This window comes from Thermobia domestica, chromosome 8 (assembly GCF_964235325.1).
Source record: "Thermobia domestica chromosome 8, izTheDome1.hap1.1, whole genome shotgun sequence".
NCBI lineage: Eukaryota > Metazoa > Arthropoda > Insecta > Zygentoma > Lepismatidae > Thermobia > Thermobia domestica.
Window position 1 is genome coordinate 166378924 of NC_137461.1, and position 24988 is coordinate 166403911.

At 34.2% G+C, this 24988-nt stretch overlaps 1 protein-coding gene and 1 long non-coding RNA gene across 5 annotated transcripts in view; one reads left to right on the forward strand and one right to left on the reverse strand.

Moving 5' to 3' along the window:
* LOC145693339 (uncharacterized) overlaps positions 1-24988 on the forward strand; it is a 570535-nt gene that overhangs the window by 376292 nt on the left and 169255 nt on the right. The gene's annotated exons all lie outside the window — the stretch shown is intronic.
* Cap-D3 (Chromosome associated protein D3) overlaps positions 1-24988 on the reverse strand; it is a 291049-nt gene that overhangs the window by 71297 nt on the left and 194764 nt on the right. For 2 of the 4 annotated variants that reach the window (XM_081769234.1, XM_081769236.1), the window contains one exon: positions 24226-24264. The exons of the other annotated variants lie outside the window; for them this stretch is intronic. In XM_081769234.1, coding sequence (XP_081625360.1) covers positions 24226-24264 — 39 coding nt within the window. The remainder of the gene's footprint in view (positions 1-24225; positions 24265-24988) is intronic. 4 annotated transcript variants of the gene reach the window in all.

Here is a 24988-nt window from a genome sequence, read left to right on the forward strand (position 1 = left end):
GGAAAATTATCAAGATTTCTGATTATTTTACGTACAACGTATTGCATCTAGCGTTAGTGCCAACAAGAGTACTTACAACAGTTTGCACTGCACATGCGACTATTTCAGTCTGAATATATATATATATATATATATATAACCTTACATAATACATATTGTCATACAAACTGTTTCTGAAATTTAAATAACCATGTATTGATGTTACTCTTAAACTATCCTAATGAAGGCGTATCTGATGTGAGTCTCTAATCAGAGGGCTGATGATAATGAATGAAAGGAGGTACATTACAAATATGAAAATTGACAGAAGAATTAAGTACATTAATCTATTTACTTAACTACGTTCTACATGTCTTTTGGCATAGTTTACCACTTATTTGGCTGTAATTATGGTTTACTAAACACATACAGGTGTATTTCGTAAAAATATGAAAGTCGTAAATCGAAAAAATGACATACAATTACAAACATTAAAAATCTTCCATATATGTTCTGTTATTTACTGTTCTCTTGAAAAATTTGATGCTTATTTATTTAGAAACGCCAATGTTATATGATAAAATATGGAACGTTTGACGAGAGGGATGATCAAATTGTTAATGAATTTCCAACCCTTCCCCTTACAATGTGCAAGGTAGAAACTCATAATCAGTTGGATTGTCACTCTCGCTAAACGCTGACAAAAATTTTATAGTCTGTCAAAGAAATAAACACAAAACACTATTAAAATCGGAATTAAAAAATAGATTATGCTGTCCCATTGGTCTCCTCCCACCACCATCATTATATTGTTTTAATATGTGGGCAAGCGCTATCATTTTTACATCTATGAGTTAGTTGATCGTAGAAATATCTATAATCTTGTTCCAGACTTCTCTTCGTAACTTGCACATCACTGAACTTACGTGTGATTAGAGCGGTGTGCGTACCATTGTAGCTTTTGATATACGTTGTGGACATCCACTCATCGCCAAAGTTTAATTTTATACTTATTCCGGCATCTATTGTTACATTATATCGTGAAGCGCACAGATCTGTAACTTGAGGATCCCCTTTCATTCTTCTAGGTATTATTGTAGAATAATAACCAGGAAAGTATTTATAAAAGTCATTCTACGTGACAATGTAGCTTTGGATTAGTCCTAGCAGCCTTCATGGTGCAGGTGTAGTCCGCAAGTACATACATTTCTTGGTCAAGAGGCCTCATCCCGGCGAAATTAAAATTCAGCTACTTTTACAGTAACAGGGTGTCTACTAAATGTTCATTTTCAAATTCCAGGTTTTATCAAGGTTTTCAAGGTTTATTTTAACTTTTTTTCCAGGTCTATTCAGTAGAGTGACATTTATTGTAACACGTATAAGTTAATGCAATTTTATATAGTTCTTAAAAAAACAGGTTATAATTAGGGAATGCATATGGCAAGTGATAGTTTCTTTAAGTGACAAGATGAAAAGAAAAAAATGACTGAAATGTAGTTTGGTCTTAAGACACAAACTTAACAGATCATGAAATTTAACTTTTTCAATTACCTTACTCTCGTCATCGGGGACTAATTTAGCTCTTTTTGTAGTCACTGTTATTCACAACGACCATGCCAAACAAATAAAATCTTATTCAGTCTCTTCTTCTTGTACCCTCAACATACTTTTCAAAAACATTCACTGCCTGCACTCTGCTCACGTCTGTCTCTTTTTCAACTTCGTCTCCACTGAATAAGTTATTATTGGCTTTTAACTTATACTGTAGTATATAACTTTCTTGCATTTTACAAAAATATACTTATTCCATACCAATCCCGAAAACAATATTTTAAAAACAATTTTAAACTTTCAGGTTCCTCGTCCAATTCCAGGCTATTTCCAGGTTTTCCAGGTCCAAAAGTAAATTCCAGGTTAATTCCAGGTTTTCAAGGTTTTCCAGGTCAGTAGACACCCTGAGTAATTATGTGATATCTTCAAATAAATAAAAGATAATCGAAATGTGGAACAAGAGCGCCCTACACAATATCATTTTACATGAGATACCGTTATTACGACTCACTTATCTGCTTTCGATTTCGAGCCATTTTGAAAATCGACATTTATTTTCGCGTTTCTAAACGGCTGTAAACGGAAAGCCACAGGGCGACTTGTGATAACGGTAGAGAAACGATCACAACACTTAACACTGATTATGTATAATTATTTACTTCATTAAAACCACACTTTGCCTTTCACTATACTGTAGCCCTTATCACTTTGATATATATATGCAGAAGATTATAATTAAGGTTTCGGTATAAATACTTTTCTCACACCATTGACGCACTTGGGGGATTAGCACTGGGAGAAGTGTCGCCGGGATAATCCCACGTAGCACGTAGTAGTCTGGGTGCTGCTCCAAACAGTCCTGAAGAGTCGACATGAGTCTTCAGCGAAATAACAGTCTCCAAAGTGGCTAATGTTGGAGGGCGCATTTATAACTTTACGCACTAGGTTTATGAACCTGGGACTTATTGATTGGGGCTAGCCGTAAAAAAACGCCCTTCACCGGCTAATAGCTTATGCCCCTTAGCACAATATTATACTTAATGCTCGAAGCGACGTGCGTGGTTGCTGCCTCGAAACATGGAGTCACACTCCCCGACCCAAGAGGTTCGAGATACGAACTGCGTTGGTATATTCGTCAATGTTGGCAGTTCATTCTTAAAAGCACTCAGGTTAAATCACCTGTATGTACATGCAAACAGAATATGGAAAAGAATTGATGTTAATATTAGTCCACTGGCCACGACGCACAAGACATTGCGATAACTCGGGCGTGTGAAAGTACAGATAAAGAGCTGGAAAAGCGATGTGGCTGGTGCCATTCAGTCGCTTGGACACCTGGTCTACTCTGACCTGCTCTAATCTACTGCAATATTTCCATAAACGATTGAAGAAAGCACTTAATTCAGTTCCAAATAATTGTAGAATATAGACAGCGCATATTAATAAGTCAGGGAGAAACACTGAGCAGGTTCGTCGCTTACTGAAATCTTCTCACCACAAAATAGTTTTAAATATATATATGAAAAGAAAAACAATGAAAGACTTCTTTGTTCAATTGCGTGGGAAAAAAGCAATTCCCACCGAAGAAAGAACTTATTTGCGTCGCAGAATAAAGTATAAATCGAAAAATAATTACTGTCTTTCCAAAATATACAGAGCGTCCACAAAAAATACTTCTATAACCTGATGACTGTTGTAGATTGGTGTTCGACAACAGGACACACCTGTCAAGTGCATACGTAGACAGGTTGACAACTCCTGGCCGTTTTGAGATTGGAATAAAATTAGGGTTTTCACCAAAAATTTAAAATCAGTTAGTTAGCAACACTGTGATATGGTGTGAGACTTACGTGCATAAATGTTCAATGGTTTTTAACCTGAAACAGGGCTATTTAAAATAGTTAAATGATTTGTTCACTCACTACAACATTATGATGTTCCTGCATGAGCAGTGTCCAGTCCAAACGTTCCATGAATTAATTAAATCCTTTTAAATGTCTGCTGTAGTTGAGTTTCCTTATTTTCCGTTTCTCCATATGCTGAAACCATGCTATCTTCCTGTGTTGAATATCCTCCGTGGTTCTTCAACCATCAGTTGATGAGGAGGGAAGGGAATTTTTTTAATACACTGGTGTGACAAACGAGGCATGGTTTAAACACCTATATGATAACCTTTTTTCGCTGAAAGTGCGCACAAAGCGTTTATAGGGCTATTTAAATTATTATTTTTAAACACTAATAAATACTTTCCGCAAAATCTTTTATTGTTCCGTTTCGATCACTTTATTTTGTATAATATTAAGTAAATACACACACTCAATAACTATTCATGAAAATATCGACTCCAATATGTATCAAACGTCTCAATAAAAGTTAGTAAATTTCTCCTTTAGAATATACTTATATCTGTATTTAAAACATTAAAATGTGAATGAATATGCAAATAGCAAACATGTTAAACGTATTAAAATATTAAAATTATTGTTAAAGCTTCAATATTACTGTAATATATTTGAAAAATATGAAAATCATTGAAGAAGCAAAATGAATGAAAACATAAACACATTATAAACTGATAATATACAAGCAAAATACGGTCTTCACCTGTATGCCTTTTTTAATAGTGACTTGTGTTGTTAGACATAAAAGAACGAAAAATCGATTTTCCAATAATAAAAAATAAGGTGTCAAAACTGACGTTCATAGTAATTCCAACAAGCATGATTCTGTGTATCAAGAAAAAGATTGTGATTTCGTTGACATGTATGAAGAAAGATCAGGTAAGTCATAAGATCAAAATGACATCTGCTCGCCATGTGAAAATCGAGACTTTGATTCAATAATGCTCAATGCCTCAAATTATTCATTCTGAAACAAAGTTATTGTTATCTTAGGCGTAGAATAATAATTGTTATTCACTTTCAGAGACGTAAATATTGTAGGGTTACCAGAACATGTGAGTATTGTCTGCAAAAAAATTATTAATAAACCGTTGAAAAATACAGTGTTGATCTAAGTTTTTCAAAGGTCTGAATCAAGGAAGCTGACTCACTAGTATAAACATTCCTGAAAATTGACGATCATTACGCCATGAATTAACCAAAACCATAGGTGGAAAAAAATGTGTAATACTACACGTACTTACACACAAAATATGCGATCGTTTCCTACGATGCAAAACTAGAAACGTGAAAAAGCCTGCAACCATAGGCACTTACAAAATGTTTGTATACATAACTGAAATATAAACACTTTAATATTCAGTAAAATACACATATGTTCCCTGGAACATAATGTACGTCTTCCACCTAGAAAAAGATGTTTAAACCCACAAAAATGCTCTCGTAGTATCGTAAAATATGTCTCTATAAGACAAAATACACGATACCTAAAAAAATGGGATACAAACACAAAAATATAGTCGACGACATTACAACTTTCTGGTTAGCCTGAAACATCAAAATTAAATTCCCTACAAAACAGTTATGTCATACCACGACAGTTAAACTTTCTTAGGCATCTTCGCTACAAAACATTCAAAACGATTTTATTAACACATTAAAATTTAGTCATCGATCATATGAAATAATTGACAGAAAGTAATTTTTATAAATCGTTATGGCTTCATGCTGTTGGAAAGAAAGAAAATAAGTTTATTTTTTGGGATCTATATCGAATTCAAATAGTTTCTAGGACATACTGTAACTAAAATACAATTTTCTCAAAATTAATATGAAAAACATTACAACATATCAGCATATAAGTACACATAGTATGATTACGGTTCGTGACCACTAAAATATTTACTAAACTATCTCTAGACATCAAAATATACTGAAAATATTTAACACAAAAGTATGCATACTTAGTTACGAATTACTGTAAAGAAAGAAATGAAACGAAAAACTATATTTTGCGATTGATAGCAAAAATACAGTGAGCTATGAAATATCCAATGGATTATCAAAGTCCATTTTGTAACGGAACTGCAATTCCAGGAAATAGTACATCCTTGAAAAAAATATACTTATCCCCATGAAATATCCTACCCGAAGAAGCTTTCCTACGGTCGTTCAGTGGTCTAAAGAAGACGAAAAGAACGTTAATCAGAAATCACAAGGAATATAGAAATTAAACATATTTTCACATACATATTAATATGGGAAAAAACGACCATTCACCATCATAGTATCTGTTCATATAGTTCCTTCTAAAATAAAAAGAAGAAAGTTCATTGCTTTCGTTCGGAAGATATACTATTCACCTGACATTCCTGCACATACTACTAACCAACAAGGAAATGTCTGTTTCACTCGTTTAAGGCTTAGCCTATTTTCCTTTCTAAACTTTTCTCTTCGAACGAAATATATCATGCCACATCCTGGAAATTCAAATAAGTCAAAATCAGGTAAATGACGTAAATGAGATTAAAATTATAATAAACACTTAAAAATGAAAACCAAAATCTAACACTAAAAAAGAAATTCGAGATTGATTATGAGTGTAAAATTTTATATTCTACGCATGAGATTACGTACTAAATTTCACTTACAAATATATGGATGTATATAATTAACAATAACTAAAATTGTCTTATCCTGAGCATCTTGATACATCTTTTTTTTAAAGGATTCCAAAAAGAAAATCAAACATTAATTGTGAATCATATGCAATAACATACTTAAGAATTTGGAAAGTGGGAAGAGATTCTAAAAAGAATTCTAAAATTAAAACACTTAATAAAATATAACGCCAAAATATCTTCCCACTAGCTAGAGATACGGAGCTGCGCTACTAGCTCAAATTGCTTTTCGATAAATGCATTTTCCCTACGTCTATGTAGAATGCGTTAATTTTTACTAAAAATCCTTAATTCAAACATATGAAATAAAAAAAATTAAGGACATTAAACTAAAAGTAAGTTATTAATAGGGTTTGCAACACTAATATTCAACCGTATGAGGTACGATACTGAGTAAAGCAAACGGAAGAGGAGGAGGATCGATCAGCTGTGCTGTGTACTTAGGTATGGACACAGATGGTTCTGAAGTCCAGCGGCTACTTATCAAAAAAAAAAAAAAAAAAAAAAAAGTAATAGCTGCTCTTCGTTGAACAGTTACAAGCTAGAAGCAAAAAGAAGTTTAAAAGAAATGCGTAGTTCTCCTTTTCGTGTCCATGTGTCCTGATCAAAACCTAAAAGCAAAAAGGAAGAAAAATAAATACATGTTTATAGCCTAACAGTCGAAAGAAAGATCAAAAGAAATGTGTAGTTCTTTTTTTTTTTTTCGTTGGTCCAGCTACAGTCAGTGCAACGACCATACATTTGTAATTCATTATTTAACTTTACGTGCAATAAGCAAAAAGACTTCTCTGCGAAATTTCAAAAATATATTACTGCTGACCAATTAGCAATCTAACACATCGAAAAATTGCATTTAACATCAGTTTATACCACAGGGTACTTTTTAAAAAAAAATAATTAGAAAACATGCTTTTGGTTCAGTTTTATCTACGTAAATTTAATATTTTTCCTTACACAATGCATCATGAATAGAGCATATCGATGTGATAATCTTTATTTTAACCAGTACTTTTCGTATTTTCTCTAAGACTTGTATCCTGACATTACCTTGTGTTCATCGAAGCTTTTATCAAGTATTTTAAGGATAGTAATCTGATTGACAAATTTAGTTCCCGACACCTTCAGTGAACTTCAGTAAAGTTGAAGCAGAATCCAAAATTTGACTTTATGTAACATTACGTTCCTTCCATTTTGGGTCAGGTGAGAGTTCCTTCATTATTCATATCCTCAGGCCCACCCGCACACGCACACACACACACACACACACTGCTATTAAATGATACCTCTACTTCATAGTGTTTACAATATTATACACAAGCTTCTATCCAAGTTTTCCACCTGGTATCGATCGGAGCAGATGGTAAAGCCCACACTCTTGATAGAAACTTGAAGAAACTTTTCTTTGCATTTGGAAAATGACTTCATACTTCTGCAATAATATCTTCGCTTGCATGTATAACACATTAGAACAAACATTCTTGTATATAGTGCTTTGTTACGAAATTCTCTGCTTCAACCATAGTATGACGCATCTGTTACAAACTGCACATCACCGTATTAAATACAATCGGGCCACAATAACTTAATCGAGCTATTGAGAACATTGCTAATAGTTGAACCGTATCTTTATGTTACAAACTACACCTTTAATTTTTGCTTACAATTTGACAAAAATATTCACGTGTATAAGCCTGACTAGCTTATAGATATTTTTAAGTCTCAGCTGCATAAGTTTTGCACAAAACTATATTATAACACCTGAAAGAGGTTTTCCTTAAAAGCAACAACAATCCTACTAACTATTCCATCTTAACTGAGTGGCAGACGTTAATCCAACAACAATGATCATTTATACTTTAAGTACGCATGTACCAAATGCTGCTGTATTACTAAATGTACATATTTCTTATCATTCATGTGTACAGGCCGCGTCCTTAATTTTTGAAAAGTGTCGTTTATATTAACAAGAACACGGTAATGCATGGAAACAAATGTTCGTCTGTGAGGAAGTTACACATCTACGTAATGCATTCCACGAAGAACTGCTTAACCCTCCAATACGCGCGCGGGCTACTATTGTAGCCCAGCGTTTTTATTTTCCTTGCCGCAAAGTAATTTGAGATGATAACAGAAAGGGTGTCTGAGTACCTTTCTATCAACTATCATTCCGCGTGTTTAGTGTGTGGTTTAACGTAAAATCGAAAGGAGCTCATTGTTATTCTGCTTGAAAGTTTCAATTGGCTACATCTGTAGCCCGCGCGACTATTGATGCCCACGGGTGTTCCAAAGTGTCGAAGTTTTTTTCATTATAGTTTGAGTGTTGATCAGATGGTCAATGAGTTTGCAAAGTGCCAATTCTGATGAGGAATGTTTTCTAGATGGCAATAGTTAACATTTTGAGACCGCAAAAATGCATTTCTCGGACACAGAAATAGTGAAAATTCACAAGATGTGACTGAGAATTCCGGGCGGCAGGAATCACTGATACCTGTTGATAATAGTAGTAAAGACAGTTCTGAAGTAAATTATTATGTAGTAAAAGACAATCTCAAATGGAAAAAAGTCACTCCTACTCGTAATATTTGCGCTCGTGCTCATAATATTGTTCTTCGTTTTCCAGGACTTAAAGGTGAGGGTAGGACTGCGTTGTCGGAGCTTGAATATCTAGAAGTGCTTTTAGATACAAACATTTTGAGACTTAAGGTTTAATTTATCAATATTTACATTGACAGTGTTAGATTGAGATTTGTACTTAACCGTGATGCAAAACTTACAGACGAGATTGTGCGTGCCCTTATTGACATTTTGATGCTTTTGATGAGTGGTCAATGCTTGAAGGAAAGTGTGTATTGACCACTCACCACTTGTGTGCAGAACATGCTTAGAAGGACACGAATCATAAAAGGAAAAATATATGAGTGTAAATATATGAGCAGAGGTAAAATTATGCAAAATCGTAATCAAACTTTGATACCAGAAACTCGTTATGCTGAAAAGGTATATGCTTTATGGATAATACGTTTATTTGTAATATTTGTAAAATTTTTGAAAAATTATACTTAATTTTTAAAAAATTCTAACACATGTTTAAGATGAAGGAAAGTTTAAAATGCGCCAGATTGGTCCATTTATTGATAAATACAAATAACTTTTACAGTCTTATTCCTGTATCACTTTTGAAAAAATGAATGGTGTTGGTATTCTTTGTTTATACATAGCTTTCAAAATAAACATATTTCTCAAATTGTGTATATAACCCTTAAAACAGTTTATAAACACAATTCTCTACAAGAAAGACAGGAATATTAACAAAGCTAGGCAACATAATAAAATAAAAACAAATGGGCTACAGTGCTAGCCCGCGCGACTATCCACGTTACAAAAATCCGCGCGCGTATTGCAGGGTTAAGAAGGGCACGACCTGTTTTGAGGCAGTTTCTGCGCTTTAGGGAAGAGTGCGAAAAAAAAGTGAAGAACAAGCAATAGACTCATTTTAAGAATGACTGGCATGTGAAACAAACTAAGAATTCGATATTTTAATGAATACTTAAATGTTTATACCTTTTGCTAACATTGACAAAAGTAGAAAAATATACTTTAAATGTTATCTCTAAGAACACAATAAAAATGCTTATTTATTTACAAATTTTGCACTAACCATTTTACACCGGCATCGTATCAAACACTAAAAGTAAGAAAATGTTCGAAAATGGCCAACAGTACCAAACAATACGCTATACAAACTAAACTAGCAAAAGGAGAAAAACAAAGACCTCAATACATCATAAAGCGTGAAAATACTACAGCAGATGTATCTGAATTACAGGGAAAAAAAGATATAAATTTAACAAAATTCTATCCCAACAGTGCAAAACCCGCCTCCATCTAGAAAGTTGAGTTGCACATGCGATTATGAGTTATGCTGCTGGGGAGTGCTTCCATGGATGACTTGCAATAAATGCAGCATAACGGGGTCCAATAGCTCATCGATGTACCGTTGACTAGTCGAAGACCCGTCGATAAGTATTAGACACGAGCATACAAAAAATTCATTGACATTCCATACCATAAGGACCAGTGCCAGACACGTGCGGCAATGGTACGCTAGATACGGATGCAAAGATCCTGATACTACACGCAGGAGAGGGATTTATCGGAGATGAAAATTTCCCTATTCGCCTCTCCATATGCGATGTTCACACCATCATTGCAACCACACGTACCTAAGGTGTACAGTAAAAAAATGTGTAGTGCAAACATACTCCACTCTGCCAGACGACAACTATTTGTGAGAAACTGATAAGTCTGCAACAATCACGAAGTTCGAGATTTAGATCCCCCAATCCGCCAGAGCCATGCACTCAAGAACTCTGTCCTTTTGGTTCATGGTATGAAACGGCTATTAGGATCCTGCAAGCAATAGATGGCCTTTCTGGAGAAATCGATTCCATATTCGCATCACTGTACCTGCACTCAAGGTAATCCACATTCGTCACATACCATAATTCTTCTTTGCTAAAAGACGGAAAACTGCTAGAAATGCTTCCGCATTCGACGAAAGAGATTCAAGTCACGCCAATACTTGGCCACTAGTGAACTGTGGTTCTCTGACCTGCTTCCAATTGGTTCCATACAAGCGTGACAACATTGTATGTAGTGCGCTGCGTGGAAATCACTACTAATTATTTTCCTGTTATGTACGGCATCTACAAATTTTGTAGATGTGTCAATGCGATTCCGCCTCCTTCGTGGCGTCTTTTTATATATATTCAGCAGTTTACCATATATCATACATAATTAACCAACTCTACAATCTTATCTACATTTTAATCAAAGGTTATGTCCAACTCACTCAGAGTTCCAATATCTTTAAATTTACGATAGAAAAAGACGCCTTATTTACGTTATAAACTACATTCACTACGTTATCGCTTCGTTACACGCCATAACAGGTTTAGCACAAGACATGTCTCGTTTCTGCGAGACAAGACGTTTCGTAAGTCTCATTTTGAAAAATATCGACTACATTTTTGAAAATATTAAAGAATGATGTGATAGAACTATACTTCGTAAGTTTCTCTAGGTGGGCAGTTTCTAATCAAAGTGTATACAAAGGATAAGTAAAGTACATTTTTAATAATTTACAATTGTGTTGTACAACGATTATTGTCATGCAATTTAAGCAAGAACAACTCTTTTTAATAAAGACTGTATTAAAAGAGGGGTTTTGGTGCAATTAGGAAGATTAACTTAAACCTTAACAGATTGAAATTAAAATTATGGAAATGTAATTAATTATAATTAAGAATTAATATTAGATACATTAAAATACACGCACTCATTCAAAAAGGGACTTCTAGATTTGTTTATTGTAATTTCAGATTACCATATGATTAACACAAAATGAACACTTATTAATTTATTTATTATTTATTTATTTACTCCATCTAACCAATATATGGTATTTGGAGGGTTCAGTCTACATGTACATAGTATTGATGTGAAATTATAAAACAAACATAAAATGATTTACAGAAGTGATTATACAAATAAATAAATATTTTACATTGTTATAAATATATTTCTAGATATTCTTTAACACTATAAAATTCTTTCTCTATTAGATACATTTTTAAGTTTCGTTTAAATTTATTTAAGTTTTTCTCCATTTTATGTGATTGGGCAAAGCATTGAATATTTTATTTGTCATATGTCTAGGGCTCTGTTGTACCAGTGATAATCTAGTAAAGTAAGACTTTTTGTTTTGGTCTCTAGTATTGTAATGATGCTCTTTCGCTGCATCTTCATTTTGCGTTAGACTGAAAACGGATGCTTCATATATATAAATAGATGGAACTGTTAATATCTTTAACTCTTTAAAATGCGATTTGTAGCTTGTAGTGTAATTGGTACGGATGACCTGCTTTTGCTTAAAAAATATAGATTTGCTTTCAGTTGCGTTACCCCAAAATAGGATGCCATACTTTATGATAAGGTATATGGATAGTAAATTTGTATTAAGCCTTTTAGAGTTAAAGTATCTTTTAGCACTCTTAGGGCATATAGCCTTGGATTTAGTTGATGTATAGTTGTTTTAATATGACTACTCCATCTGAAGTACTCATCTATTATAATACCTAAAAATTTTGTTTCGTTGACTAACTGTATGAATGGGTCGTTTAGATTCATTGTGGATTTATTAATATTTCTAGCGTGTGCTGAGTGGAAAAATATATATATTGCGTTTTCGTATTGTTTAAAACCAACTGCTTACTATCAAACCTTTTTTTTTTTTTTGTTATGGGGACATTCCATGTGAAATCAACCAATGAAATGGCAAAATCTGACCTGACGATCTTAGATTTTCGTAAAAATTGGTGCACAGCTTTATTACAGTGGGAGATGAAAAATCCCAAATATCACCTCTCTCCTCCTGAAAGTGTCCCCATACAGGGTGTTCAAAAATGCTAAAAAACGTAATTTTTTCAGTTACAGTGATTATTAAAAATTGTCATAAAATGGTTAATATGTGCACCAGAGACGTGGAACAAACACCATTGGAAAGCTTAAAGATTGCTCTAGAAGTTCTACTATATTGAAAAAAACCTATAAAATAAAAAATAGCACTTCAAAAATTCAAATTAAGATTTGAATTTTGCATAGAAATGTCCCTCTGAATTTGTTCAAAATTGTCCAGATTGTAGTCTCACATGTGTACTAAAACACCACAAAGTTGCATTTTGGGCACTCAATGGGATCCGATTCAAAATTCAACATAAACCAAGCATTGCACGATATTTACCATGTGAATAAATCAAAGAAAACTTCAAAACAGGGACGGATAATAAGTTACGTACTGTAAATGTTATATATATATATCAACAGAAATTATTAAGTTAATGTTATCTACAGAGAGAGTTTAACAGACTTGACGTCCTTAGTATACCAAATCTCTGGCGGATTTTCCTCGAAAGTTATGACGTGAATGATGTAAATAACCAAGGTTTTATGTGCATTACCATCCCAATGTTAGGGTACACCAGTCACGGAGGGAGGCAACCCAGCATTTGGAGGTGCTGGCCCCAAGCCCGGATAAATAGTGAGTGTTGGCGTCAGGAAGGGCATTTGGTCGTGACAAAAATTTGCCGAAACGATTATGAAAGTTGAGGCTAGAGTGTTCCCCAAAAGTGAGTCATGTTGAATGAAAATTTCGTAAGTGGCGAAATGAAATTGAATCACGGATGACATGATTTGAGGAACATAGGGTGGAAAACTGAGGATACCAGAAATAAAAGAGAATGGAGAAAGAGATTAAAGATAGGAACGCCGACTCCATATAAATGGGAAAAGTCGGAGACAAAGAATATCATCATCTCGAGGTTAGGGTATTTTTAGTCACTTTGCACATAGAATACTAAATGTATCGAAGTATTTGCAGCACTGAATTCACGTAAGTGTAACTTTGCAACCAAAAACATTTTTTCAGACATTTCTAATGCGGCCGAAACCATCTATTCAGATATATATATTCAAATGTGAGTGGATTTGAAAATATTGTATAACATAATTTTGTCATGTTTGTATCAGTAACGTGAACCATTTCAAGATTAGGAGGCAAAATCATTACATTTGAGAGAGAAAAGAGAGAGAGGGAGAGAGAAGTGATTATGTTTAAGACTTGTTTGCTCAATTGTATCTAAGAAATGACGAAAAGCAAACGAAAAAAACTATTCACTTGTACCCTATGAGAGCAATTATGATGCCAAACTTGTAACATGATGAAATAAGTGTTATAAGATAGCAAACGCTAATACAATTCGAGGATACTGACTTTCCATTACATGGATCCAACTATATAAGATTATTTGTTCAAATGTCCAATCCCTATTGATTAATTACTTTGGACGTAACTGATGATAACACAGGGTCCTTGAAACGCCCTCTTAATTTTTAAACGAATAGATCGCAAAAACGCTGAAAATTTGTACGATGTAAATACCAGCAGGGGAACACTGTTTGACTTACTCTGCTATACCACCAGATTAACAGTATTGTCAACTCCAAATAAAATTGTACTTTTTTGTTTCAAATGGTAGTACGTCAAGTTATTTATTACGTATTTCAAATCAACACATTAAACTAAAACTTACTATTCCGTACCACTATATATTTTTTTCATTGGTACAAACTAAGGATGTTGTAATATCACAAACATCTAAATTTTGGAGGCCTGTACAAAAGTTAAGTATAAGGTAAGTCAGACGTACGGAGTAATGCACGTGCAAAGTATCCCAGTGTCGAACACTATCATGATATTTAGGTGTTTCGAATAAATAGGCGAGAAGTTTCATGACAATGAAATAGAATTTGTTCAAAAGCTTTTGTTTTGAAAAAGTGCTTGGATAAGAATGTCATCTAATCACGCAAATAGTTCTTAATAGACGTAAGGATTGCAATGACGCTTACAGCAATTATATATCTAAAACCGTTCCGGAGATATGATTAATATTGACAAAAGTGCAACACTGCTAAAAATCATGTAATTGCGAAACTTTGCTGTAATTATAACTACTATATAGTGTTGCTGTATATGTTATAGGTGCAAAGAAAACCAAAAATCATTATTAACTTTTCATAAATACGTTATTTTAAGCAGTACAGCAATCGCTATCGATGCTTTTCATATCTCCGGTAAGGCTTTGGATATCATATTGGCGTAAATGGCACTATGATCGTTATGTTTTTTTGAAAACCATCTTGGTGACTGGATATGATACTAATCTAATTACTATTTTTTGAAAAAAGACAATTTTTCAATTCCCTTAACTTTTATACGTAATACCATGATAATAGCATTCGACAGTAAAATTTTTGTTAAAAATTTTAGTTTGCACAACTTTCGTTTGCTGAAAAATTTTATTGCTTCATCGTTGGGCAATATTAATGTCTTCCAATTACTGATTTAAAAAACAAAAAAAGATCTGAACTGAAATCTTTTAGATAATAATTTTAGTTTGAAGAAACCATTTTGTTTGACACGTTCTTCCGTTTATTGATTTATATATATCTATATACATATACATATATAGGGTGGCCCAAAAGTAGGTATACACCCCTGCATTGATCAAGTATAACATTCTAATTTATAGGTTTATTTGCTTCGGCTGTTACGAGCTTAAGATACAAGTAAAAAGACATAAGAACAAATAATAAAGGAACTAAGTCTACCTGATGGATAACAATAAGAAATGATATAAAAAGTAATGAGCTGATCAGTATGGGACTGTAAACCTACTTTTGGGCCACGTGTGTGTAACAACTGGCCAATTGTTAAAACTTTTTTGTTTGACATTTTTAGTTAGCTACAAAAAGTACACTACTATTTGTCATAGTATGAAATGTGAAAGTAGTATTTAAAAAGGGGGTTCTACAATTTGCAACATATTTGTTCTAAATAAATCACTTTAAAATGTAGTTCTATTTTCGGTATCGATTACATGGAATGTCTTTTTGTATAAATCACATTTCGTTTGACTTGTTTTCCGCGAAACAGAACAAAATGCATTTCCTTAAAATTTTTGTTAAGTTTATAATTCTCTAATAAAAAAATATTCGTTCTCTGCTTTTGTTTGTTTACAATTTTATTCTGCTTTGAAAGAAATCGTCCAAATTTCATTTACAGAAAAAATAATGGTAATCATACTATGGAATGGTTATCATTGGAATGTAGCCTATCAATTTTCTTGTGTACAGCCAGTTTTTCGCGCGCCACAGATCCGGTCGCTTTCGCCGAATGTCCTCTCTCAGGTGCCTTAAGACCTACGAATAGAACTCGCTATTGACGGTCTGGCCCTGGGGACGAATTCGTGATGCACAATCCCGTGAATGTCGAAAATGACTATAAGCATGCACTTCGTCAAGCTGAGGACCTACTTCACCTTTTTCGGTCGTGGGCATGTTGGACTCTTCCACTGTGAAGATTGTTGCTTTGTCGCAAGGTCGTACCAGTATACCCAAAATTTTGTCACCGGTAATGATAATCGACATGAGGGACGGATCATCCACAGCACGCTGCCGGAGTTGCTGACAGACTTCGACGTTGTGTTCCTTCTGCTCCTCGGTCAGCAGCCTGGGGACGAATTTGGCAGCAACACGGCGTATGTTCAAATCACACGTGAGGATTGCCTATACTGTTCCGTATGACACAGAGGCAATGGAAGCAATGTTATGGATTGTTCTCCGACGATCCTCATGCATAAGTTGCCAAATGATTTCGACATTTTCGGGTGTTGTGCTCGTTGAAGGTCGTCCTGATCTCTTGTCATCTTTCAGTGACGTTCTTCCGCTGTTGAAGCGCGCGTACCACTCAAAAAACCTCGAACATCTCAATGTGGCATTACCGTACACTTGCCGAATCATGTCAAGCGTCTCAGTGGCGGATTTGCTTAGTTTCACACAGAGTTTCACGTTCGCTCGTTATTCTAACTTGCTATCCCTAATAAAATAGCAGACGTGGTAACGCACGTGGTCAGAATAGAACCAGCTGCACAGCTCCTGTTGTACACAGGACAATGTCTCTTGGCACACCAACTTATGAAAGTCGGTGCTTCCTATGCAGTCTTGCGCTAGTATCTGCTGGCGTGTTATAAAATTAGTCTAGGAACTTTTTGATACCATCTCATATATATATATATATGACAGGTTCTAATAAATATACGTCGAAAAAGGTTTCCTTTCAGTTATAAACCGCCGAAAACACGAAGAACTTTTCTTCAAAACACTTGAGCTTGAAACCTCTGAGGTCTATTGTAACAGGGTCACGGAACTACACAGGAACTAATATGTGCCCCATTTAAATACCCACGTTTCACAATTCTCTAGTACCAGTGAAACGATTGTTCAATTAATTGTTAAAAGTATATTACCGTAGCCTAACTTCAACTATACAATTTGCTGCGCTAGTACAGGAAGATTCTGAATCATAGGTACAAACCATACAGTTTTCAACCTACAGACTTTTAAAAAGTGATTTTTCGCATTTTCAGTTGTTTGTAACTCTGAAAGGAAGCGTTTTCCGACCATGATTATTAGATTTTTTTTTCCTTTTATTTGATACAAGGAGTCACGTCTCGAAGTTTCTCGAGGATATGTATATACTAGTGCTTGCTAGAAGAATACTGCAGAGTTTCAATTTCACCACGTGAAAGAAGTCATCAGGAGTTGGACAGAATAGTGTGAATAGGCTAAAAACAAGTTACCTAGTACAGTGTAAAACCACTTTCTGTGGCCACAACAGCCTGGATATGACACGGAAAGGACTAATACAGATGATGAAAAGCAGTTAATGGAATGCTGCATTCCTCTTCCAGCAAAATACGCTCCAGTCTATTTAGAAATGATGGGGAACAAAAACAAGACCGTATGTAGTTTTCTAAAATACTTTTCCATGGTTCAAAAAAGATCGATCATCATCATTCACACAAGTTAATCATCATTCCACACAAGTTTATAACGAATCTTGTAGAAAACCACGCATGATATCACCGCCCACACTGTCATAGAACCATCTCCTTGCTTTACGTTTGTCATAAGACAGTTGGGAACGTAGGCTTCAGACGGTATTCTCCACACGCACACACGTTCTACTGTGGAAAACATGAATATCAATTCATCGGACGACATGACTTGTTTTTATTGCCCTGCAGTCCAGGTTTTGTGGTCTTCGCACTACTGGAGTTGTTTCTTAACATTCCCTGGTAAAAGCAGGAGCTTGGCTTTAGCTACGTGCCATGAGTATCCTTTTTATGGGGTTTCCTGCGCAATGTTTTAGTGGAAATCGAATTTTTCGGATCCTCTTCTCTCCTACTCGTTTAAAAATACCTTCCATTTTATCATCTTCATCTTCCTTCAACACCATGTTTCGAAGCTCTCTAAGTATTTCTTCTGTATCTTCTAAGTTTCCGAATCATACAGTTCAATACTCCACATATAGCACTTCACCAGCTTTTTCCTTAGTTCAATGTTAAGCCTGCTCGTTAGAAATGATCTTTTCTCGTTGAATATCTCTTTGGCTACGTCAATTCTTGTCCCGATCTCTTGGTGCAGTAAGCGTCTCTCATCAAAATACCTTCCAGATATTTGAAATGATCAACCTCTTCTCGTTCTCTTTGTTTTACTCTGATTCGTGAGGAAGTGCTTCCACGCGATATTCTCATGACTTTCGACTTCTGGATGTAGGTTTCCATTGCATGTTGTTTCCCAGTGTCAACTGTTTTATTCATCATTTTCTGTCTTCCTTCTGTTATAGCTATAACAACCGTGTTATTCGCATACCTGACGATGTTAATGATTTGCCCTGCAATCTTGAAATTTCCAACTTCCATTAATACTTCCCTTATTTATCATTCACTAAATGTTGAATAATTAGGATCACATACTACATGGGTTCTCTAAAAATCTCCACACTATTGGTTTCTCCTTAATTCAAGCGCAACTTCACTCTTCTGTTCTACGTACTAGTTGCGAATGAATCGTCGGTCTTCCCTAGTCGACCCCGATTTCTTTAAGTGTTTTCAAGATGTTTCTGATACAAACACATTAAATACTGAAATTAGATTTGTGTCACTTTTCGTACCATATTTACCACGATTCATGATCATCACACAAATATGATTTCAATACAAGCTTAACCGAGAAAAAACTACAGCTCAAAAGAAAGAGTTCAGTACTTTCTTTTCTGCTTCACTGAAGGTGTCATGATAAGCAACAAGTAACAGTGACTTCTGTTCTGGGATTATAGTAATGAGCAATGGATATACTTATCATGTTCTAAAATATAGGTTATCATATTTAGCACTTTTGAATAGTTTACATAGTATGGTTATTATGAATTTTGGTAATTATTTAATGATGTGAACACACTTCCCTGTATAATATAACTTCCATAGCTCTAAAACGAATATTAAAAATGTTGCACGCTCAGTATAATTATTTGTACTTGATGTTCAAAGTATTCTATATTTGTTTTAGAGGTGCAGAACTTATGTAAGGAAATGTATTTATATCTTTGGAAGAAAATTTAATACAGTAACCTGAATGTATTTGGTCACAATTTGTTTCAAAAACTTAACAATTCTGCAGATGACGTGAGAGGTATCTACATTTGTAGACAAACTAATCCTAGAGAACAGTGAAATGTGATCAAGTTCTTAGAGAATAGAAAGCGACGAGACCAAAAGAGACAGGGAGCAAGATGAGATCCTAGAAAAGACAGAGTGTTCTCGATATAGGTCAGCGAAGAAGTCTACGGTGGCCGAGTAGACAGACAAACAAGTCGCCTGGAATTAATAGCTAGACTATAAGTTGGATTTAATATTATTTCACGGAAGTGATTTTTTTTTAAGAAATAACGGGAGAAAAACCTTAAAGGTCAAACCAAAATATGAAAATGTTATAAAAATTATCATAACAATAATTTCCGCCCAAATTATTATGACATTTTTACATTATATTGTATATTATATATTACACTGCATATTATATTATATTGTTATGTTAGTGGAAATGACGATTATTATTTCAATAGCTTTTGGTTTACGTAGTACAACTTATACGAATTCTAGTAATTATAAATATACATTTATTTTGTTTTTATTGCATGTTCTGTTTTATATGCTTGTTCTATAAGTTATTTCATACTTTTTTTTTTACATCTTTGGCAGAAACTTTAATAAAATAACTTATATATATGCAAGTTTACGATTTCACAATTTGCTTAAATGCTTAACACAACAATAATTTTACGAATGATCCAAAATGACAGATTAAAAGATTGCTATCTTGGCCAAGAATTTTAAGAATGATCCCCCCCTCCAAAGAAAAGTATCAAAAGATTGCAATCTTGGCCAATAAGTTTTTTTTTTTTTTTTTTTTTGATCAGGGGTCACAAAATTTTTGAACGGCCCCTAAATCGAGTTTTCTACGGAATAAGCACATCATACTGAGCTAAGTGATAGTTTGGGTTTGGCTACACTATATGTAGTTCTCCAGATATAAGACCTACAAGAAAAATTTTGATTGAAATATATTGGATCTTTCGATCAAAAAAGAGGAATCAAGTTGGAACATACACACAGACACGAAGAAGTTAAAATATTTCAGGGTGTCAAACGTACTATTCAACAAATGTACAAAGAATATGAATCTCACGATGAAACTCAAATCGATATAGTGAGTGTGACCAGAGCAAAATCGCAAAGAAAAGAAAGTACAGACCCTTGTCATGTTTCGTTAACACACGTAATCACCCCGAACTTGATTCCACGCTGTCAACAACTGATCACGTACGAACTATATACACAACACCCTGGAAAAGTTGCTGATAATTGCGTATTTCAAATCTACAAGTTTGTAATGGGCTCGGAGACACCGAATCTTAATTTTGTAGCGTTGAAAAAAAAAAAAAAAAGAAAGAAAAAAAAAACAGTGAATCTTATTTCTTTGTGTACTTAATAATACATGGTGACAAATGTATTATAAATTCAATGGACGCCTCATATTGATTGCGTTGGAGTAGTTTAAATTAAAACGGATTATATGATAATGAGAATGTTTCCCATACACGACCTACATATAAATGTCAACTATCATTCGTATTCCCCTTGCTAAATGACCAAACATTGTCTTTTCTTAGATTCTCAGAAGGAACACTTTACTTGTCTTCGAAGATACAACTCCTACGAACACAAAACAATTATGAATGACTAGCATGAATTAAAAATGTCACCTGCCTAGGCGTCCGAAGTCCCTAAATCTAAATGCTAAATACACTGATAGAAACATTCAAGTAACGGGGTGGAATTTCAGAATCTTTGTAGTTGATTACTGATGTAATGATGACAATACAGAACTCTGCGATGATCTTACTAAATACAACTCACAGTATCCTCAAGACATAAAGAGGTATTACCCATTAATATTTATTTATTTATTTTCTAATATGAGTACCTTGGTGACTTATGAAAATTTCAGAGAATTCAAAGGAAGTAGTTAAAATGTCACTCAGCAAGGCATAGAACAGACATGATACAGGGAGGCAAAGATGACACACATTCGTTGATGCGGATTAAAATATCTTTGTGGCTGAAAATTCACACCTAGTAGATTTACGTAATACTAGCTGAACCTGAATTCTCTACACAGCGCATCATTCAAATATGAGCATGAATCTCCTTGTCATTCCTCACAACATCTGTACATGTCCCTTTACAGACACAAGTGAAAAACGTCTTGATAAAAATCGGCAAGGGGTACCATAACTCTATAAAGGGGAGATTGTTTTCGATTATTTTTTCAATCTCTCTCACCGTTTGCAAGGTTTGAGCCTACTTCCGGCTGGAGTTTCTAATTCATGTATGATCAGTGTTTTCTTGCATGCAGTATGCAATAAGCAAATACATTACATACACAATTAATTATAATGTCAGTGATATATGGTGTTCATTGAGCAAAACACTCCAAACAATAAAGATTCATCTTAGATTGGAGAAATGGCCATCCTTCGTTTTTCATTATTATTTGGCCATAAAACTAACGCCTGAGAGATATACAACCCCTACATAAACCGATGTGGTGGTAAGTCGTAGGGTATGGCGCTTTATTTTTTTAAAATATCAATATTTCCAGAGTACCCCTAAGAACGTAATAACAGTTTTTTTTTTTTTTTTTTTTTTTAATTAGAACTGGACGATCTACACAAAATTTGAAATCGATCAGTGAAAACACTAGCACTTCTAGCACTTGTGGTTTTCGGGATCTCATTGTGGTTGGAGACAAACATATACCTAGTTATATCATAAATACTGTCACAAAATTTGGAGTGTTGCTGTAGGCATCCGGAGTGGCGCAGTGCTGTTATGTGTATAAAGCGGAAGATGCATGTAGTGTGTGTTTGACTGTTCATGATATACGTTGATATTGTACTGAGTTCTGATGGAGTGGGGCGATTACGAAAATCATGTAGCAGTAATTGCAGTGCGTGCCTCAGTGACGGTTTGGTGGGGAGTGAGCTACTCAGACACAACCCAGCTGCATTTTTGCGAACAAGATGTTGAAACATCTGCCAAGGTATACCAGCACACAGTGCTAACACCTATAGTGAAACCACTGTTTGCTACCATGTTCCCTGGCGAAAGGTGGACCTTCCAGCAGGATTCCGCTCCAGGCCACAAAGTGAAAACAATCCAGGACTGGGTGGCACGGAACGTCCCCGACTTCATTTCTACCGCTGATGGCCTTCTAGCACCCCGGACTTTAACCCGTTGAACTACAAACTTTGGGCAGTCCTTCAGACAAAGGTCTGCCATAAACGGTATCCATCTGTCGACAGTCTGAAACAATCCTTGACCCGAGCAATGAACAATTTTTCCACGGACGTGATGCGTAATGCCATTGACCAGTGGCCGGACAGACTTCATGCCTGCATTAAGGCCAAGGGGGGACATTTCGAAAAATGATTCGTGCGTCAGGTGTACAACATATCAATGTAAAACATGACCAAAATAAATTGCCTTGGTGTTAATACTCTCTGTGCTATTCACATTCAAACTTGTAACAGTATTTATATATAACTAGATAAACTTAGCATTTTAATATATAATGTAAAGAAACAGAATTGCAGAATATATGTAGATGTATTACTAACATTATTTGTGAGTGAGTGAGTGAGTAATTAAATAATAATGCTGCCGTAATAATCAGAAGCCTGGATGTTCTACTACAGACAAGGTCAGATCTAAATGAGTGGCATACTCAAATTTCAACTCAAACTAGGAACATAAATCGGCCAATAAAGGGTTAATTAATTATAAGTTAAATTTTTTAAAAAAAAAAACTTAAAACAGGAAAATTTTAACAGAAGAATTTTTATAACATAGAAGATAACTATGAAATTTAGAATTTTACATGAGAAACAGCTCAAGGATATGAGGTAGTCGACTTTCCTGACAGATACATTTTGGTATCTTTTACATAAAACAGTATTAAGTTAATACTAATAGAAGTAATGTAGAATGTATAAGAACAGTTGAAAAACTACTATGTAAAGTGTAATTTTGATTTCTGATAGTATGCACACGGACTGTAGCAACATGTAAGTGAAATTATTTAATGAAACAATGTGATGTATTTTAATAATAATAAAAGTTTAATATCCCCCTGCTCGGATACTTCAGGTGAGTGTCAGACTTCTGTTATTAACACTACCTGGCTTTATTAGAATTACTGCATTTTATGTGTATATTTAATATTTCATTTACTATGTCCGCAGATATTCTTTTTCGTTTCTTGTTACTAATTTATTACAGTTTAAAATCCATTATCAGCTCCGAGGCTATGTAAGATGGGACCTATTACTTGATCTGTTACCGATACTCTCGGTTTCTTACCCAAGGTTTAGTATCCTTCTACTCGGGAGATCGAATCTAAGACAGTATGTATTAGCCACTTCGACACTACGAGATAACGCCAATAATCATGAGAATATTTATCCGACAAATCAGTTCAATGCTTGAGTGTATTCATTCAGTTTTGAATATTTTAAACCGTAACTTCTGACATGTGCGAGATTCTCACACAAGGAAGATATAATTTGAAAGTGGACGCAAAGAATATACATTATATCAAATTTTATATTGACTTTTGATATTGCATGCTTTTCTCTTTTTTCTTTTGCCTCAACAATATCGGAAATTTTGCCAACCCTCCTGTTGAACCAAATATTGACAGTAGGCACAAGCATCAACATATGTAATTCTGATCACCCTAGCACAGAAAAGAACAGCAAAGTTGTCGAAATTATTGAGGGAAAAATCTACTTTGAAACAGGCAATATCAAGTTCAGTATAATATTTGAAATACATGACAATTACCCAATTTTTAATAATACGAAACAGCCTGCAACAATTAATTCCGCGACAGTTTTGTTTACTGTCTTTTGTACGATTCTAACGTATATATTGTTTCTAATACATCCAGATCTCACGATGCACTTTAAATAAATACATAAATAAATCGCATTATGAAATAAATTGAAACAACGTTTAAAATATGATTACTTTATTTTCGTTGTCCGCCTCCTCATTTCTTAGCATTACCTAAAGAAAAAAAAAAATATATACGATTAGTTCATTTTAACATCAAACGGAATTAATGACAATAAAACAAGCTTATTTAACTTGTACTGATACTATTGTTTCTACCGTACATAGCTCTTTGAATAAACGGAAACATGTAAGTTGCCTATAAGGAAGTAATTGCAAGTGAGCTGTAATAAGTAAGTCGCCGTGTATTAAGTCACATTTTCAATGCTTCCTTACATGTCAACAGACAAAGATAGCGTGAAATTTTACCATTATGAATTCTAACGAAGAAACGTAAAATCTGACAACTATAAGCTAATGTTATTATGTTAAAGACGCATAAACGATATAACACAATGAACTGAACAACATTTCATGTTTTAAGATTCTTCATTTTACATAATAAAATTTGTTATCATCATAGTTTGCAAAGAATAATAGTTTGTACATAGAATTACTGACTACATGTAAAATAGTATTCCACTCCTTTTGATACTTCTACAAAAATTAGTCATATCAAAATTTAATTAGCTTCCCAACATAACAAAGAAACTAGAACAGTAGACAAATGTATTCATCTGAACTACTGTATAATTTCTTATTCATAATTTCTGATGGGTGCATGAAATCTTATACTTGAGTTCAAATTTGTGAGTGCGTTAAGAATGATTATAATCGTTTATATATTCCAAATCAACGCCGAAGAAAGTGTATTAAAATCACGGAAAGAAATCTTCTA